We start from the raw sequence: 20,073 nt of genomic DNA on the forward strand, positions 1-20,073 counted from the left end.
GCTGGCAATGTTTTAGCGCTGTTTTCTGGGTTTGTTTTGTCAGTCGATAGGCGCTCGTTATTATGTCTCCGACCGCCTAATCGTTTAACCAAGCGGCTTCTCCTTTACAGTGTTGTTGTTTTGTCTATGTTTTGAACACCTGTGTTGCTCATGAAGTGATGAGCAGTTTTTTACCGCAACATTAGTCTTTTCACTCCACACCCCTTGATTTGTTATTCAGTGTTTTGTTTTCTTCCCATGAGCTGTCTTGTTTTCTTTCTACTTGTTCTTGTTCTTTTCCATCAATCAACTTGTGTCTTCTCACTTTTTTCTACCCATTTATCCCTAGTTTCCTTCCAATTGGTTTAATTTTCTACCCATAAACCCACTTGTTACTTTAAACTTGGTATCATGTTCTTCTTCTTAATGTCCCTTGGCGGTCTGTTTTTCTTCTCCTCAGGCTCGGCCAACGGGCGCTACTGCTGCTCAAAGATCTTCATCAACCACAGGTGCTTCTCGGGGCCCTACCTGAACAAGGGCCGCATCGCCGAGCTGCCCCAGGCTGTGGGGCCCGGCAAGTGCTCACTGGTCCTCAAGGAGGTGGGATTCACACATCGCCTGACTAAAAGGATAATACAAAAAAAATGCAATGAAACATGCAGGGTTACTATTTAGGGAAGGTGTCTGAAAATGTAAAATAAATAAATAAAATAGAAAGAAAACCCGCAAAAGACATTCAACATCACATAGGGGAGATTGATTGGGCCAACATACCAAGACAGGTTCTCTGATGTCACTCCAAAGCACTCTTTGAAGTCCTCTGAGGCGGGGCTAATGATAGTTTTGTTCATGGGGAAGAACTTGGGAGAGAGAGAGAGAGAGAGAGAGAGAGAGAGAGAGAGAGAGAGAGAGAGAGAGAGAGAGAGAGAGAGAGAGAGAGAGAGAGAGAGAGAGAGAGAGAGAGAGAGAGAGAGAGAGAGAGAGAGAGAGAGAGAGAGAGAGAGAGAGAGAGAGAGAGAGAGAGAGAGAGAGAGAGAGAGAGAGAGAGAGCTCTAGTTAACCACCCGCAGCTCCTCAGCGCTGCCTTCGCGTTGTGTTGACGATCTGCCAATCAAGCCTGCTTATCCGTAAACATGGTTGACGTGCCGTGGCAGAAGTGCAATAGGAGCTCCGCATTTCTCCCGGGGCCCCATATCGTGTGTTCGCTTGAGCGTGTGTGTGTTAGATTTGTATGATGTGTTAATGCAGGCGTGTGGACGTACGCTACAAACAAGCTGTTTTTGGAGCAATAGGTTTCTTTTCGGGTAGAGATGGTGATTAAATAACAGAAGATTAACCGGAATGGAGAATAAAAATGATGTGATAAACTGAAGCAAACTATTTTCAGATTTGCCCATACTAATGTGTGTGTGTGTGTGTGTGTGTGTGTGTGTGTGTGTGTGTGTGTGTGTGTGTGTGTGTGTGTGTGTGTGTGTGTGTGTGTGTGTGTGTGTGTGTGTGTGTGTGTGTGTGTGTGTGCAGGTTCTCACAATGCTGACCAACGCGGCCTACAAGCCAGGGCGCGTCCTGAAGGAGCTGCAGGAGGTGGAGGACCAGAGCTGGGAGTGTCACGAGGAGATCCTCAAAGCCAAGTGAGCACACACACACACACACACACACACACACACACACACACACACACACACACACGAGGACTAGGGGTGTGTGGAGACAATTCAACTCCCGTAGGAATCGCAATTCTTATCGGCTGTGATTGTTGAAGCCGGTCGAGAGGCACTGGCTATTACGTCTCCAACCGCCACATCGTTTAACCGATACACATGCACACATTTATCCATACACATGCACACGCACAGGAGCACCCACAGTTGTACATTTACACACAGTATATGTGTAACGTACACTCAAATAATAAATAACTTAAACACACAATCAAATACCCAAAGGAAAACCCCCTGGGAATTCCCCAGCCATCACCTCTGATACACGGGATGGGATAGTATGAGGAAGGACGGGAGGGGGGGGGATCGGGACACCCCTCACCTTATCAAGCCCGTGACAACAGGGGGCCTCCGGATGAACAGCTAACAGGGTGACAGACGCAGTCGGTTGCCTTCTGACGGACGGCATACGGTTTAATTGCGTCCCGTAAATAAAACGGCGTTCCCTGTCAGCCGACTGACAGCTGATGATAACGTTCCCGTCACCCCTACTCCCTTGTTGACCCTCTCTCCCCCTCTATCCTCCTCCCTCCCTCCCTCTCTCACTGGCATCTCTACTCACTCTGCTTCTTCTTATCTGTCTCTCTGTATGTCTTACTTAAATATCTCCCTCTTATCATTTTCACTCTCTCTCTCCATTCGCTCCCCACATCTTATTTGTACCTTTCCCTTTTCCTTTATTTTTTTCTCTCTCCTTCACTCTTCCCCCCTCTCTCTCCTTTGTTCTACTCCTCTCTATCTCTCTACCTCCCTCCCTCCCTCCCTCCCTCTAGGTACAAAGGGAAGCCCTACCGCGCCACCATGCCCATTGTGCGTCTGGCCGAGCAGATCCCCGACTTCTGCCGCCGGGTGTGTCTGCGTCTGCAGTGCTGCCCCAACCTCTTCAGCCCCACGCTGGTGGCCGACAAGTGCCCCGAGAACTGCTCCATGCAGACCAAGACCAAATACAGTGAGTGTTGAGAACTGCTCCATGCAGACCAAGACCAAATACAGTGAGTGTTGAGAACTGCTCCATGCAGACCAAGAACAAATACATTGAGTGTCTAGAGAACTGCTCAATGCAGACCAAGACCAAAAACAGTGAGGGGCCCTAGAACTGCTCAATGCAGACCAAGAACAAATACAGTGAGTGGCCCGGCGTGCACGTAGCGTTGCACCTAGCGTCCTGCTTGAAGTCCCTTGACGAGACGAGGTTGGGTCGATGTCCGACGAAAAAGCCCAAAATGAGGGATTATTGATTACAATTATACTTGTAGTCTAGATACTTGCCAACAACACTGAGTGCAACATCAACAAAAAAATTTGAGAGATTTGTAGGTTTTTCCCTGTTTCCTAATCCCCTATTTCTCTGAGGGAAATACTTTATTATCTCAAGTAAGTTGAGGATTGCGATGTGTTTTTTTGGTAATGAACTGGTTTGACTTGTAAAACATATTTTGCATAACTCTTCTTCGTCAGCGTGGTGTCTTCGTTATTCCCTTCCGGTGGAAGAAGCCATTCTGTTGTTGTTGTTCTTTGTTATTGACCTTATACCGTGGCCCCGCCTCCCCCCCTCCTATAGCATACTACTACGGGAAGAAGAGGAAGCTGCCCAAGCCCGTGGGCGGGGAGGAGCTGTCGGAGGCGGACCCCAGCAAGCCGGCCCGCCGCAGGAAGAAGAGGAAGGCCATCTTCGTCCAGAGGAAACGCCGCTCCTCAGCCGTCGACTACACGCCCGCGAGCTCGCTGCAGGTTCCAATCCTCTTTGGCTTTCTCCACTCGTGCTGTGTTTTATGCCTTGCCTGGCATCGGCAGACAAATTGTATATGCAATAAGTCTAGGACCGCTCTCTCAATCTGCCTCTGGACGCGATTGAGTAGGTCTACAACGGGGGAAACGGGGGATGCAGCTCTGAGCGACGAAAAAATCCAGTTGGAAGTAAAGCAAAGCCCTCTCTCTTGTCAACAAATGCTTTAAGTGCAGTCGTTTGTTATTTAGTGTAAACAAACTGTCCGGTTTGTTTACTACTGTCTCGATAGCGGGATCAACAGACCGGTCTATTTGAGCGGCAGCCATCTTTGTTGTTTGTTTGATGAAAATGCCTCTACTGCTCTCTGCATCATATTTATCCCGCCTCATATTAGATATACGGTTGTGATTGGCCGGTCTTTTCTCCTATTGTGCAGAAATCTTTCGCATGGGAGGGATAGGCCAGACCTTATCTGCAGAGCAAATGAAACTTGAGCTGGCGAGATTTGTGCCGTTTCCAGGCTACGTAAAGCCATGTTTACCGTTGCCGCGATGATGGGGGAAGGGAAGGGAAATGGCTGGGGTGTCAGGTTGTCGTCAGCCACCTGGTGTGCTCTTAATTGGTCTGCCGGTTTGAATGATCTCCCGATTGGGTTAAGTGAACCGATCGTCGGGAATAGACGAGCAACGTCGTGAATTGTGATTTGTAGGGTCGAGAATCAGGATGTATGCAAGCAAACAAAATAAACTTGAGTCGAAGCACTTTTAAAGGCAATAAAATGCTTGTGGCAGTTGGGTCGGTAGCACACCTCCCTAAGTATTGTAACGACCAAGGTTCGATTCCAGCCTGCGGCACAATGATGCATGTCAGTCCGTCTCACTTTCAGACCACCTTCCCGTATTCCTTGCCTTTCTGGTCGTAAAGGACCCCCGCCTCCCCCCACCCATCTCCAATTCACCCAATCACAGATCAAGCGCCACCCCTTACTCATGAGTTTGATTGGTCTGCCCCAACTGCAAGGGTCTTCACCCAGACTCTCTTGCCGGGGGCTAGGGTCCGCGTCTCCACCTCTGGACCATCTCGTTGCTTATACCCCCCTCCCCCCCTCCCCCTCCGCCCCCTCCAGGATAGCGATGAAGAGGAGGACGATGACGAGGAGGACATGGACTTCCAGTCGGGGAGCGAGGAGAGCGCAGGGTCCCGGCAGCGGGGGGCGCCCGCCGCGGCCCCGCCCCTCAGCACCCGGCCACGTCGGGCTGCCAGCCTGCGCCGGGGGTCCCTCGGCGGCGGGGGGCTGGGGGCCAGCGGGGGGTCCACCGAGGGGCCCGAGGGCCGCAGGCGGTCGGCCCGCTCCCTGGCCGCCTACGGTCAGAACAACAAAAACAACAACGAGGACGAGAAGTACACGCCCCCCGGGAATCAGGAGACCAAGGTGAGAGGGGGGAGGGCACAGACAGATGGACACGGACGGACGGACGGACGGACGGACGGACGGACGGACGGACGGACGGACGGACGGACGGACGGACGGACGGACGGACGGACACTTTCACACTCTGACAGTACTGGCACACATACACACGGGTCGCCTATAGCTTACAGGTGGATCTAGTTTGACTGTGTGTCCCTGAGCGAGACGCTTGGTTAAATCCAACTGGTTTGTTTGATGATCAAACAACACTGCCGCGTGTATGGGCACAGCGCGACAAGGTGGAGGTTGGGTAGTAATTGCGGGGTATTTTGATGTTTTTATGTGGTTATAAAAGTTATATGATCATTGCCGTAATTTACGATAACGTTGAAATATGAATGAAGTGCATTCAACTGTGTGTGTGTGTGTGTGTGTGTGTGTGTGTGTGTGTGTGTGTGTGTGTGTGTGTGTGTGTGTGTGTGTGTGTGTGTGTGTGTGTGTGTGTGTGTGTGTGTGTGTGTGTGTGTGTGTGTCAGATGGAGGGTGTGGAGGAGCAGGAGGAGGAAGGGCAGCTGGTGCTGGAGAGGAACCCTCTGGAGTGGAGCGTGGACGAAGTGGTCCAGTTCATCACCTCCACGGACTGTGCCTCGCTGGCCAACATATTTCAAGAACAGGTACACACGCACACAGAAACACGCGCACATACATGCAGAAACACGCGCACACATACAGAAACACACGCAACATAAGCAAACACACGTGTAGAAATATGCATACATGAAGAAGCACACGCATACAGAAACACACACGCGCGCGCACACACGCGCATGCAGATCCACGCACATGCTGAAGCAAACTTGTTCTCTCTCCTCCCACACACATCCATTTGTGCCTCTGTGAATTTCATTATATTCCGAGGCAGTAATTGCCTTCTATTGTTCCCATTATACCCATAAATAAGTTAGCTACCTTAAAGCAGGGTAGATGGTAGTGGATCCATTCGCTCTCTTACTCTCTTAAGGTGCGGACACACCAAAAGCATATCCCGCGTACCATGTACGCACGTAACGCAGCTAAAATGTTGCTTGACCATTTTGTGTCAAAAATGGTCCTACATACGCAGCTACGCGCCTGTGGCTGCGCTGGATTTAGGAGTCCGAGGAAGGAAACCCAAAAGCCGCCGTGTCTGGGTGCATGATAGAGCTTGAATCGGGTTAGATTAAATAATCTCGGATATAAATAACAATAATCGGGTTAAATAACTTCACATGGTGTGTCTGGTGTGTTTCCAGCATTCGTAGTGTTGATCGGCAGAGAAATAGTCCGCCAAGACGTTGAGGTTGCTTAGCAACCAGAGACTCTGTCCATGCAAGTGAACGGAGCGTTCACTCTTCGTCATAACTATCAAACCAAACATCCTTCACATTCACCGAGTGAACATTATGAAAGTAAAATGCACATTTCTCGCTAAAAATGTTTCCATAAACGCATTTAATGGCGTAACTATGTTACTATTTCCACCCAGAATAAAGAAAGATGTCGGCCGTATGCTTCTGTGCAAGGGTCACTACTCTCTGCCAGTGACGTCGGGTCAAGCTCCACGCTGATTGGCTATTGCGGCTAAGTATCACGCGTATGAGCGTAAAAAGTATATGTACGCGCGTATATGTACGCGCGTATATGTACGCGCCTCATACGCCCCTAATAACGCGAGTAAAATGTTGCTTGGTACGCATGATACGCGTGTACGCACCTCATACACGCGTAAACCAATGCTTCCCTATGGAAAAATTGCCGATTTTATACGCGTGGTACGCGGGTAACGCGTTTGGTGTGGCCGTACCTTTACTCACTCTCGCTCTCAATCGCTCTCTCTCTCCATCTCAATCCATCACTTATTTTCACACTCGCCTTTGTGTTCATTGACTCATCTTGGGCGTACACTACAAATACAACGTATTTGTAGCAATGGGTTTCTTTTTGGGTGCCCGGGCCGTCCCATTTTGTATCGTTTGACTTAAACATTAGTGTGTGTGTGTGTGTGTGTGTGTGTGTGTGTGTGTGTGTGTGTGTGTGTGTGTGTGTGTGTGTGTGTGTGTGTGTGTGTGTGTGTGTGTGTGTGTGTGTGTGTGTGTGTGTGTGTGTGTGTGTGTTCGCGTTCGCGTTCGCGTTCGCGTGCGACCCTTCAGGACATCGACGGCCAGGCACTGCTGCTGCTGACGCTGCCCACGGTGCAGGAGTGCATGGACCTGAAGCTGGGCCCCGCCATCAAGCTGTGCCACCAGATCGAGCGCGTCAAGGTGGCCTTTTACCGCCAGTATGCCAACTGACCACCCTCCGATCCCCTCCTCGGCCCCCCCGCCCAACCCCCCACTGAAACTATTTGAACCCGCCACTGCAAGCAAACCCGCCTGACTTGTTTCTGTTTTCTCCTCGGTGGAAATGTTTTTTCTGTGAAGAAAGGGTTTTTATGGACAGGAGGAGGGGGGGGGGCTGGGCTGGGGTGGGAGTCGTTGGGGCCCAGGGGGGCCGCGGAAACACTGTGCGACGGCGTTCCTGGAATAGTCCTGGGGAAAGGGTACTTGGGACTGGAATGTTTGCGGGAGCGGGTGAAGTGGTGCGGCGCGTGTGTTTTCTTTTGTTGCTGAAAGGAAGAGGAGGAGGAGAGAGAGACTTTGTGAGCAGGGGACTCTGTGAATGTTCTTAAGGAGGAGGAATTCCGATTGATGTGAAAAGGAAACATTTGGGAGCGTCGGAGATAAAGTGAGGATGGGTGTGAAGGGCCGTGTATGCCAGGTGGAAGGATCCCAGACAAACCTGCGAAGAGAACATTTTCAGGCGTGGGACTATTTTTTGGACTATTTAGTTTCCCTTTTTTTTTATTTATTTTTTTTACTCCTTGTCTTTTCAGTTTTTCCTGCAGCATTTACATATTTTTGCCGAATTAACACACCCCTCCCCCCCATGCTTGTGAGAAGATAATGACATTTCCAATCTGATATTACGGGAGGCTATTTAATTACAACTCCCTCCCTCCCGCCCTCAAATAAGTAATATATTAGCTGTATTTATTGTCGTCCTCGTGAATGAGGAAACAAATATATCTATTTAACGAAAGAGGCGAGGACGGCACAAAGGAAACTGTGTGGAACGGTCGGTACGCTATTAGAGTGATTGGAATACTCAGGGTAGTTCTAAAAGGAACACTGCTGTTTACAATGCACGGTTATATACAGAGTACACATCGGTTAAAACTGCGACGCAAAAATGTATGTTCCCCTTAATGCCCCGAGAGTTTGGGTTTTACCTCGGGACAAACAAGTTATATTTGATGGTGATTTATATATTTTGTTTTTTTGCCAGGATAAACATGGAAAATCTGGCCATGGTGTGTACTGTTTATGAATTCACCTTGGTTGTGGAATGCTTATATATATATATATATATATATATATATATATATATATATATATATATATATATATACACAACATTTTTCTTTCATTTGTGGTTCCTAGAATGGCCTAACACAGTCCTCCATATTGAAAGCAATTTCACGATGACAGAACCACTATACTTTTCACTTCCCCTCATGTTGAACCGTCACACGCGTCATTGCCACAAGCGATACCATGTCCATCTATGCAAATGTGGCACCGATATTTTTGATATAATTGAGATAATAAATTTGTACGGATTTTCCTTTTTTTGACATCTGGTTGTCTCTCTGCCATTTTTTTAAGTGTGTGTGTGTGTGTGTGTGTGTGTGTGTGTGTGTGTGTGTGTGTGTGTGTGTGTGTGTGTGTGTGTGTGTGTGTGTGTGTGTGTGTGTGTGTGTGTGTGTGTGTGTGTGGTGTGTGTGTCTACGTGTGTGTCTACATGTGTGTGTGTGCCGCCACTGTACACACCTTTTAAACAACTGCCAGTATAACAGGGAGAGCGTTTCCTAGCAGAGTGCTCCGAGCCATTGCCCCCTGCTCTCCTGATAGCTGTTTAATATCGCACCAGTAATTGGAGGTAATCGTGCGTTAGTCAAGCATACATGACCCGATATGTCGTGTTCATTTTCACTCTCTCCCCGTGTCATGTTGTGAATTACAATTGGTGAAGTCGGGTGATTTACTGTTGCCGGGACATTCACCGACAAGATGTGTTCCGCATCGGCGGTTCCCCTGTATGCAGCTAGCCTGAATTAATTTAATGGCATTGTGGCACACACACACACACATGTAGAAATGTAGAGAGAGAGAGAAACACACACACACACACACACACACACACACACACAGAGAGAGAGGCGCTTACTTTGTGGACGCTGACACTTTGTATTGAGTCACTGTGAAATGCTTCTCCACTCAACTGCTACCTTATATAGGGTTGCCTAGCAACTTCACATCAAACGCCCGTTTTGCATGATTTACCCTTTTTTTTTTATCTATGCGAACACAAACTACATAAACGGCTAATCAAACAGCAGTTCCGAGCGGAGGGAACAAAATTTACATTCAGTTAGTGATATTTTACTGAGGGGTGTGTAAAATAAACAACATAAATATCCAATAAAATGAGAATTGGGGAGAATAGATTAGGATTCCCATGCACAGAAAAATACACATGTGAGACGGACACACCCGCACATGTGTATAAAGATAGGACGCATACAATTTACTTGCTACACACAAATATAATTGAAACGGTATCTTCTCTCACTTGTAACATGGAATAGAACCGAACCGAGTATAATTTGTGTGCTGGGAGAAGTGAAATTGAGACCGCACAGGCTGTGTGCAAGCAGTAGAAATGTAGGATTGTTCCGTTATCTCAAACGCTTTATTCTCAATACTGTGCTAATGTTTTTCAGCCCGCCTGTGTCAACCGCCTTGGGGGAAAAGGATTCTTTGTGACAAGAAAAGTAGGAATAGTTAATTGTGTGAGTTGTGCTCCAGCTAAAAGCTTTTCCCCCAATTTTGAATATATATCGGCTGTGCCGGGAAACGTTTTTTCACCGACTACAGGCTGTTTTTCATCTGTTGTACAGACTGTCACATCACAATTTGTTCAGTAAAAGATTAGGAGACGAATGGCATTAGGAAGTCACGTTTTGCATTTGAGATGGAGGCGGATATGTTGTTAGTAGCCTAATACAGGTCTCTGTTCTCTAGGGTGGGTGCCGCGGAGACGACGGAAACTACTGCCGCACTGGAGCAATTTTACGACCCTTTTAATGACAACATGATTATTGGGCGATAAAAATGTCCTCTGCGGTCGAGACCGAGAAGGAGAAGGGATACGAAAACTGGAGGAATAGTTAGACTTGGATACTTTTAGTTGCCTGGATTCATAAGATGATCTATAAATGAATCAATATATACTAGCTGTGCAGGGGGCCGGATCGAAAGGCACCGCGTTCGATCCCTATAATGTCCAGTCCACTATGTTGGCATCGTTTAGTTAGATGCCTTTAGTCACTTTGGATACAAGACTAGTAATAGAGTGAATAGTTAGAGAACTATGGCATTCAAAGGGGAACTAGAGGGCGTTTCAGGCTTTATAGGTCATAGTTCTATGGCGCTAAGTTGTTTATCCAAGAAGTCTCAATGATCTCCAGACATGTTAACAGGGATCTCTTAAGACTGGAATACAACGCTTCAGAGGAGTTGAAACAATAGATATGTAGATATATCGATTTGTCATCTAAATACTTTGTCTTTTTTAATTACACAATCTTGGAAATGAGATGAAACAAACCAGCTTGTCTGAACTGATTAGCAAGTAATATACTGGGGTTCTCATCCAATTAAATAAGAGAATTGGATGTAATATATAATTGGATGAATTGTATATTAAATAGTAAGTACATTTTATTTATAAAGCATATTTACCTACAGCATAACTGACCAAAGTGCTGTACAGAGGATAACTAAAAAGACGAATAATATAAATAAATATTATGGTAGCCTACATTTAGCTGCCTCTCTATTATACATTCCAAAAAATCTGTTTATTTTGTGACTTGGGATATCGAATTACGATAAGAATAATTCAATGTTATTAAAGTCTACTAATGAGCTATAAATCTCACCCTTCCCACACAAGAATAATCCATTAGACATGATCTGAAGGTGTAAAACTCTGAACTGTGAATACTCTGAAAGCTGAAGTTTTTTATGAGCAAATGTCCATGAAGGTAACTAGCTGCAATGATCAAAAACACTCTCTTGGCACCAATGTCTTAACAGCATTTCCAAAACGTCATAAAAAAAAGCATGCGTGAGCTAAAATATGTGCACAAACCGGTTGCTGACTACATTACAATGTTCAAGAAAGACGGCAGGATTTCTTTATTTTATTCTCTCTTGTTCTCTTCAGTTTTCTTTGTCCAACGGAGTCGTTCTCATTGTTACGACCAGCCTCAGTGAGCTCAACAAAGACTTAGAAACGAGATAATGATAAAGGAATACAACAGGTTAACTGCATAATCAACAGCAAGTGTAGCGCAAGGATGAGTGGGAAGTGTGCTACGGGGCCCATGTAGGGTGTGAACACAACATAGAAGTAAACATTAGAGAAATAAAAGGCCGAACCAAACCAAACCAAAGGGCCAGCATACCTGTGTGGTGAGAGAGAGAAAGAGAGAGTGGCTGATTGTACACCTTATGAAGCCTGGAGGCCCACAGAGAACCTCCAGGGAAGGAGATCCAGCAGACAGAAGAGAGGGAGCACCAGCAGACAGACCAGAGGGAGAACCAGCAGACAGACAGAGAGGGAGAACCAGACAGACAGAGAGGGAGAACCAGACTGACAGAGAGGGAGAACCAGCAGACAGACCAGAGGGAGAACCAGCAGACAGACAGAGAGGGAGAACCAGACTGACAGAGAGGGAGAACCAGCAGACAGACCAGAGGGAGAACCAGCAGACAGACAGAGAGGGAGAACCAGACGGAAAGAGAGGGAGAACCAGCAGACAGACAGAGAGGGAGAACCAGACAGACAGACCAGAGGGAGAACCAGCAGACAGACCAGAGGGAGAACCAGACAGACAGACCAGAGGGAGAACCAGACAGACAGACCAGAGGGAGAACCAGCAGACAGATGGAGAGGGAGAACCAGACAGACAGAGAGCAAATTCCAGCTGACAGACCAGAGGGAGAACCAGCAGACAGACAGAGAGGGAGAACCAGCAGACAGACCAGAGGGAGAACCAGCAGACAGACAGAGAGGGAGAACCAGCAGACAGACCAGAGGGAGAACCAGCAGACAGACCAGAGGGAGAACCAGCAGACAGAGAGGGAGAACCAGACAGATAGAGAGGGTTGTCACCTCATTCATACTGGATTTCACCTTGAGACCGGACACTGTATTTACTCATCCATTTATTCATCCATTTATTTAAATACACGTAGTTAATGCTCAATTGTATGCTATTGTATTTTATTATGCTATGTTTCTAGTTTTCTTCTGCTACTGAGAAAAGAAAAGCAGGGCCTCTCTGTGTGTGTGTGTGTGTGTGTGTGTGTGTGTGTGTGTGTGTGTGTGTGTGTGTGTGTGCGTGTGTGTGAGAGAGTGTCTGTGTCGCGTGGGTGGATCCGATGTTGGTTGGGCTGTATGGTGGGGGGGGGGGGGGGGGGGGGTCTGGGGGTGGAGGGGGAGGGAGGAGATGGGAGGAGGAGGGGGGTTGCTCTGGTTCACCATGTCTCAGAGTTCTCACACCGGCAAAGCTTATCTTCACAGCATCAGATCTAGGTCACGGGATCTGCTCCTGTGAAGAACCTAACAGCAGCTCATCAACTACACTCCAGTGCTGTCATTTCAGAAAACAAATTCAATCTAAATTCCGCCGCTGGAGTTTTTCCACACACTAGAGCAGTTGTGTTTCAAACTGCAACGTCCTGTGGGTTATTATTCATCCAGAGCTCAGCTTTCTTTAAACACTTGCTGTGTGGAGGTGGAATTCTGCCGTATTGGTTTTGAAAGCTAGCTGTGTGGGACACACACACAAGGCTAGTGTTTAAAACCTCAAGTTCCCCCACTGAGTTAGCGCTTAAAACCAAGATGGCGGAAGTGCGTATTCAGTTACCCCCACCCCAGCTAGCATTTAGAACCAAGATGGCCGCCAATTGAATAAGCCCCATTGCTTTGGGAACAGTCTGCCTCGACATAATTTGATTAGGCTACGCTACAAGGCCAATACATTTTGTGAACCGCCAATTCTCCAACTTTGGCCAGGGACATGTTTTGTGCTTGTTAAATGAAGCGACTCCTACGCTTTCGATAAGGGGACAGGCCAGTGTTGTGGCCATGTGTGTGATTTAACAACGGAGTGAAATGTTGTATATACTATATATCCTCCCCATTGTCCATTACTCATTAGTCACTTGGACCGGCAGTTAGTAGGCCAACCAGCTTTCTCTCGCATACACTGTATCTGTCTCAACCCATACCGGGAGGTGCACTTGACAGGGAGGGTGAAGGGTGTGAAGGTGGTGGGAAAGTGTTGAGCAAGACAAGAGTTGGATGGAGGACAAACAAAAGGTTGAGGGTGCTATTGAGTCCATCCCTCGCCCACAAGCATGTTTATTCACATTGTGGGCGTGTGTTGAGGTGTGTAAGATGGAATGATATATGGGTAATTTCATTTCAAGCTATATAGGCATACTCTCCTGAAAGAAGAAAAGCAACACCTGGGAGCCATATCGCATCTGCTACTATGGGTGTGTGGGCGGGGGGTGTAATTAGAATTTGATTAATGCCATGTTGATATGACACATACACGTACATTGAAATTGAACAATTAAAGTCATTCTTTGCTTTTTTTCCTTTTGGTGAAGTCAAATGTTTTACAGTTGCCATGGTAGACTTAACAAATCAGATTTCCTTCCGTTTAAACTTATTTTTAGTTGAACCCTTTATTTTAACCCTTTATTTACTAGCCTTGTGGAAAGCACAGATTCAAGCAATGAAAGAAAAGAACGAAAGATTCACTTCCAGGTGGTAAAATCGCTGCCCTAAAATGTGTCGGCCGGTGAAACATTTTGATAACCTGCTCGGGCTGTTTGTATTGATTATGGCAAAACATGCGCAATGAACACGGTGAACACAATGCACATATGGGGGAGAGTTTGACCTCTTCAGGAACAAAAGACACAAAAGCCATTACAGAGTCCGAGCCACCCACGCATTATGTGCCTACAATGGAGTATGACATCAGTGTGCACACAGTGACACACAACCCAATCCCTGCGTAGTGCGCACGGGGACATCACACTGACATGACTCATGGACGTTCGCTGTTCACCCGCCGCCATGCTGAACGACGTTGAAGAAATCACAAAATAAGAGATAAGGCGATATTAACAACATGGGCATTAACGTCAAGTTCATTATGACGATCAGTCACATAATTAAGTCGGATGGGCGATACCTATTAGGACGAGACAATTAGCATCAAGCTCCAGTGCATGAATGCACTACCTCTGCAATACATAACGCTCTACTAACTAACACATGACAGAATGAGAATGAAGGACATTACCTCCTCTTGTTCTTTTGTGCGTGAAACCTGGGTCAATACCAGGTTTCTGCACACTTTTTGTTTTATGGAGGTGTAATGTGGTGGTCAATTCATCCCATCCTCATCTCTTAGAGCTTTTAACGTTAGCTTCATCCAACATATTAAATAATTTACATACACAGTAAGTTCTGTTTACAGTAAGTGTACCTAAATATAGCATCAATGATCATTAGTAAGCACCATACAACATTTCACTCAGAGAGGAAAGGGGATTAACCTGCGATGGCTCCTCTGAATCTCGAGTGGCTTTCTAACTGTTGTTCTTGTGCTCCACCAGGGTCACTTACAAGCTGCTGTTCCTCCCTGAAGCCCCCCTCCCCTCTCCCCCATCCACTCTGCTTTGCGCCAACTGCTCCCAGAGTGGCTGCGACACTGCCCAGTCATGTGATCAGGGCATGCCTCCATGTGTAGGAGCTCCGTGGTGATCATGATCATGATGAGGCTCCCTTGCTGGAGAGTGACAACTGCTGAGTTCACGATTGTGCATGTGCCGTGTGATAAAGCGAGTGGGCTGCTGTCAGGGTTTATATGGTAGATTCCCGGTACGGCAGGGTGAGTTAACAATGAAGGGCGGAGTACCGAGCTCATAGCTTGGTTTCTTTGCGTTAACAAACCCACCGATGGGGTCACAATTTACCTTTTGTGTTTTTCTCATTTACATTTTTAAATGGCCCAATTTATCCACTAATTGTGTTATTATGCACCATTGTGAAATTACCATAATTTTTGTTTGTGTGTGCATATGAGTGTAGTTGTGTGCATCTGTGTAAATGAGTCCCTGGATGAACGCGCCTGTGTGTGTGTGTGTGTGTGTGTGTGTGTGTGTGTGTGTGTGTGTGTGTGTGTGTGTGTGTGTGTGTGTGTGTGTGTGTTTATCTACCCCTGATTACATGTGTGTTTGCTTTCTCCTGCTTGTTTATCTGCGCACATATTTGTGTGCGTACGTCTTGCAAACATGTGTGTATGAATGAATGCACGTGTTTATAGACAACGCAGAGGTCAGGTCAGTTAGCAACATGATATGGCGGTAGCTTTCGGTACATTGCTGGCCCCATGCTTAAGGTCAAAGGGAACAAACAGAGAAACCGTCCGCTGCACATTTCCTCTCACCGCGTCTGTGAAATTGAAAACCTTTTGCCCTGGAGTGAGAGGAGCACAACATTATTATACCTGGCCGCCGCCGCCGCCGCCGCCACCACCACCACCACCACCACCACCATCCCATCTCTCCTCCACTCTCCAATCATCCAACCCCCATCCCTCTTCTTCTGTTATATATAACTCTGCTCTCTCTCGCTCGGTAGCAATATGTTTCTCTCTCTCTCTCTCTCTCTCTCTCTCTCTCTCTCTCTCTCTCTCTCTCTCTCTCTCTCTTTGTCTGTAGGGTGCACTAAGACTCCGACCATGTATCCACATTCTCTCTCTGATACTCCCACTGACAGAATGCTACAAATTCCTGATCGACAGTGCCAATGCCTCATGGCTACATAGCACCTTTCATTGTGGAATCTTCCCCCATTGGTCGTAATATTAATATTGTCAAAATTGTCTTTAATGTGTTTGTCATTTATTTTATTTTGTTCATCATTTCATGATTAATTATTAATGAATGAATTATTCTATGCATAAGTCAAGTTCTATTCCCACTTTGGCTTTTTGAAGGATTGTGGCACAGAATTGATTCAAAGCCTTAGTTTTTTAATGATGTAAGCATTGGGCCTGTTAAGCCCTGGACATCTTATTCTGAGTAATTACAATACAATATACAATAAAAACGGACACACATATAAGCTCACTGTCTGTCTCTCTCCCCCCCTCTATATTTCTCTATCCCTCTCCGTCTCTCTCTCTCTCTCTCTCTCTCTCTCACTCTCACTCTCACTCTCACTCTCTCTCTCTCTATCCCTCTCTCTCCCTCTCTCTGCTTCACTCCAATTGAATTCAACAAACTGTTCTCCTGAATTGCGCTCCATCGTCCTGTACTGTCCTACACCACATTGGTCCAGATGTTCAGTACAAGGCATTTTCAATTATCATGCTCTAGTTGTGGGAGTGTATAGCATAGCATCTGCTCGTCTGTGTGTGTGTATGTGTGTGTGTGTGTGTATTACCATGCATGCATATATGTGGGTGTGTGTGTTTGCAAAAACGAAATGTATGCTTTATGGATTTCACTGCCTAAATGCCTCTAGCACGGTTGTCCAGGCAACAACCTATACATAAATATATATATGCATAGATGTGTGTCAGTAGGCCATTGTGTTTTCAGACCTCAGTAGGGTTGTGCTTTTTACACTGCTGCCATGGAACAACCAACTCAACTCCTCTCAAGTCAAGCTCTCTCTCGCTCGCTCTCTTTTCTTTTTTTTTATTCCTTGTCTCTTGCTCTTTCTCTCTTTCTGGCTCCTTCTCTGGCTCTCTCTCTTTCTCACACTCTATCTTTATCTCTTTCTGTGTGTGTGTGTGTGTGTGTGTGTGTGTGTGTGTGTGTGTGTGTGTCTCTCTCTCTCTCTCTCTTTTCCTATGGCTCTCTGTGACTCTCTCTCTATTGGACTATCTTTCTGTGTCTTTCTGTTTCTCTCTCTATGGCTTTCTTTCTCCCTATCCAACACTATATCCTTCTCTCTCTCTCTCTCTCACTCTCTCTCTCTCCGTGTCTCTCTCACTCGCTTCAACGAATGTACTGTTTTTACAGCCAAGCCACCATGCCACAGATACCACTCATTATAGATCCATTGTGTGTGTTTGTGTGTGTGCACATGTGTCTGTGTGCGTGCATGTCTGTGCACGCATCTGTGTAATATCCATCGAAGAGTAGTGGCGTGTATTTTATGGTGTGCTCAAATTGCGTTCACAAGCACACCAACTTGTATCGCAGAGCAAACCACACGTGGGTAAAAGGTGACTGTTTCTTCCTCCCTCTCGAGAGCATTTCAGAGGAGCTCAGTGTCATAGATATGGTCTCCCCCTTTGGAGGCAAAATATTGTTGTGATTGTAGCTCCATATGAATGGGTGTGCAAGTGGGGGGATTGGGAAATATACAGTGTTTGTGTGGATGGGAGGGTGGAGGGGGGAGGAAGAGGAGAAGGAGGGCAGGGGGAGGGGGTTGGGGGGGTAGTGGAATTTCTCTGGAATCCTCCAGCAGCTGGTTGGCTGCTGGGACGGTTTCTATGGCAACGTGTGTAAAAAAAAAAAAGGAGGAGGAGGGGGGAAAAAAGAGCGCAGGCTCTGTCCCTCGGTCCCGAAACGGCGGTGCTGCTCGGTACAAAGGAATAACGTTTTAGAATTACACACACACGCACTAACCAGGCACACACGCACAAACACGCATGCACACACACATGCGCATGCACGCATATATGAACACACACACACACACACACACACACATATACACATACACACACATACAGACACACACAAAACCCTAGCCCTCTCCATCTCTCTCTCTCCCTCTTCAGTATAATACTGGCTTTGACATAGAAACAGAGTGCAGGAAAGAGAGAGAGAGAGAGAGAGAGAGAGAGAGAGAGAGAGAGAGAGAGAGAGAGAGAGAGAGAGAGAGAGAGAGAGAGAGAGAGAGAGAGAGAGAGAGAGAGAGAGAGAGAGAGAAACAAAAGTGTTGCTTTAAAAAGATGGGACATCAACTAAAACAAAAATAGGCAATCAAATGTGAATCACTGGTGTTTTCTCATGCCGCACCACACACACACACACACACACACACACACACACACACACACACACACACACACACACACACACACACACACACACACACACACACAAGCTTCAAGTGGACAAATCTGCAGCATTGCTCCAGGGACTTAAGATTAATTCAAAATGCTTCTCTCATCTAAATGAGACAAGCATAATTTTTTTGGTGCGGAAAAAAACTCCACAGAGAGCGTTGCTATGACTACTTACATCTCACCCTTGAACCGGGAAATATGTGTGTTGTGTAGAACAGACTAAACACAGAGGGTACACTTTGGGTGATTCACAGAGCTAGCGTGGAACATAGCATGGCAGCTCATAATATGACTCCTTAGTGGAAGTTTCCAGAAGACATGAAAGACACCGATTAGAGCCAACACACAAACCTGCACATGCCCACGCACGCACACACACACATGCATAATTTTTGTCAGAAGGGCTGGCTATTATAAGACATTGGGTGGTGGTTTTTGTATTAATCCATCTATTCAGAGACAGGGAGAGGACACACAGCTAGTGTGTGTGCGTTTTTATGTTAAATCCAATGTAGGCCATGGAGTATTTTTGTCTTGTCAGTAAAACAGTGCTATCATAATACAACATATACACCCCGTGTGTGTGTGTGTGTGTGTGTGTGTGTGTGTGTGTGTGTGTGTGTGTGTGTGTGTGTGTGTGTGGTGTGTGGACGTGCAGTCGAGTGTCAACATGTGTGTGTGTGTGTGTGATGAATGGTGTTTACAGTTTAGGCTGTTGTGATTTTGCATCCAATTGAGTTCCTCTGCATTCAAAATGTATGAATCATCTATATATACATCACTGTTTGTGTGTGTGTGTGTGTGTGTGTGTGTGTGTGTGTGTGTGTCACACACAGGGTGAGAGTGGCAGTGAACAGCCGTCTCATCTAACTAATTCATAAGACCTTTGCTTAAGATTCCTATTACATTTCAACTTGACTGAAAATGAAGATGATGATGATGATGATGATGATGATGATGATGATGATGATGATGATGATGACATTGCAAACTGCCATGTCGTGCAAATTCTGACGCCCGGGAAGCCAAAACCAAATATTGGGGAACATGCGGGTTGCTGCGAGGTCTAACTGTTTCACGCTTGCACGGGGTTCCAATTACATCCAAATCACTTTTCATGCTTCGTCGTGTTGCGGATCTAACAGCTGCCTTTTATAACAGTGGGCGGCTGTGATTCTACCGCCACGGCCCACGGGAGTGGAGGAGGCACGCTTGGCGGCATGGGAGAACGGGTCCTGGTACCTTTCGTCACGCCACACGGTCACGGTCACGGGCAATAATAAGGATACAACTCGGCGAGAAGGTTTCATTAGCATGCTACGTCTTTCCGCGTTTTGCCAGTGTGTCCCATTGTGATGGATGTGTGGCAAAGTGTAAATGGCTACTTTAAACGTAGCCCGGAGGTTACTACACGCCCCCGCTGGCTCCTCTTGGTGGCGGAAATGCATATTGTATTGGAAAGGACTTTCGTTTCAATGTTTGATGACACGATAGGTGCCTGGCCTGAATGCAGAGCAGACGTTAAACAAGTGACACGAGTCAATTGTTTTATTATGGCCTACTTTTTTTTAATATTGTGATCATTGTTTTATCCAGTCCAAGCTACACAGTCTTCTATAAAACATGTAATTAGTTGGCCGGAGTGGGACCCTGCGGGCAAAACGGCTCGTGAAGTTGATTAACTACACGACCTTTAAGTGTTACCTTAAATTGCATTATAGTCGGCCTAGACATGTTGACCATTAAAAATGCCATAAGCATAACTAAACGGCACCACCGGCTCATGGTTTTATATCCATTAGTATGGATTAACTAGCGGTCTTGTTTAATTTTAAATTAGGCCTAGCCTACTATATTCAGCTATTTATTTAACCCGTTTTTTAGGCTTGTTTAGGCTATTACAAGTAGC

General features: G+C 46.4%; 1 protein-coding gene across 3 annotated transcripts in view; it reads left to right on the forward strand.

The window, feature by feature from the left end:
- The window catches only part of sfmbt2 (Scm like with four mbt domains 2), a 35,203-nt gene extending 26,649 nt beyond the window's left edge, over positions 1-8,554 (forward strand). For all 3 annotated transcript variants that reach the window (XM_060038684.1, XM_060038683.1, XM_060038685.1), the window contains 7 exons: positions 440-579; positions 1,501-1,610; positions 2,474-2,649; positions 3,262-3,431; positions 4,556-4,861; positions 5,377-5,514; positions 7,030-8,554. In XM_060038684.1, the coding sequence (XP_059894667.1) occupies positions 440-579; positions 1,501-1,610; positions 2,474-2,649; positions 3,262-3,431; positions 4,556-4,861; positions 5,377-5,514; positions 7,030-7,170 (1,181 nt within the window). In that variant the 3' untranslated portion in view covers positions 7,171-8,554. The remainder of the gene's footprint in view (positions 1-439; positions 580-1,500; positions 1,611-2,473; positions 2,650-3,261; positions 3,432-4,555; positions 4,862-5,376; positions 5,515-7,029) is intronic.
- The last annotated feature ends 11,519 nt before the right edge of the window (positions 8,555-20,073 follow it).

Source organism: Gadus macrocephalus, chromosome 19 (assembly GCF_031168955.1).
Source record: "Gadus macrocephalus chromosome 19, ASM3116895v1".
NCBI lineage: Eukaryota > Metazoa > Chordata > Actinopteri > Gadiformes > Gadidae > Gadus > Gadus macrocephalus.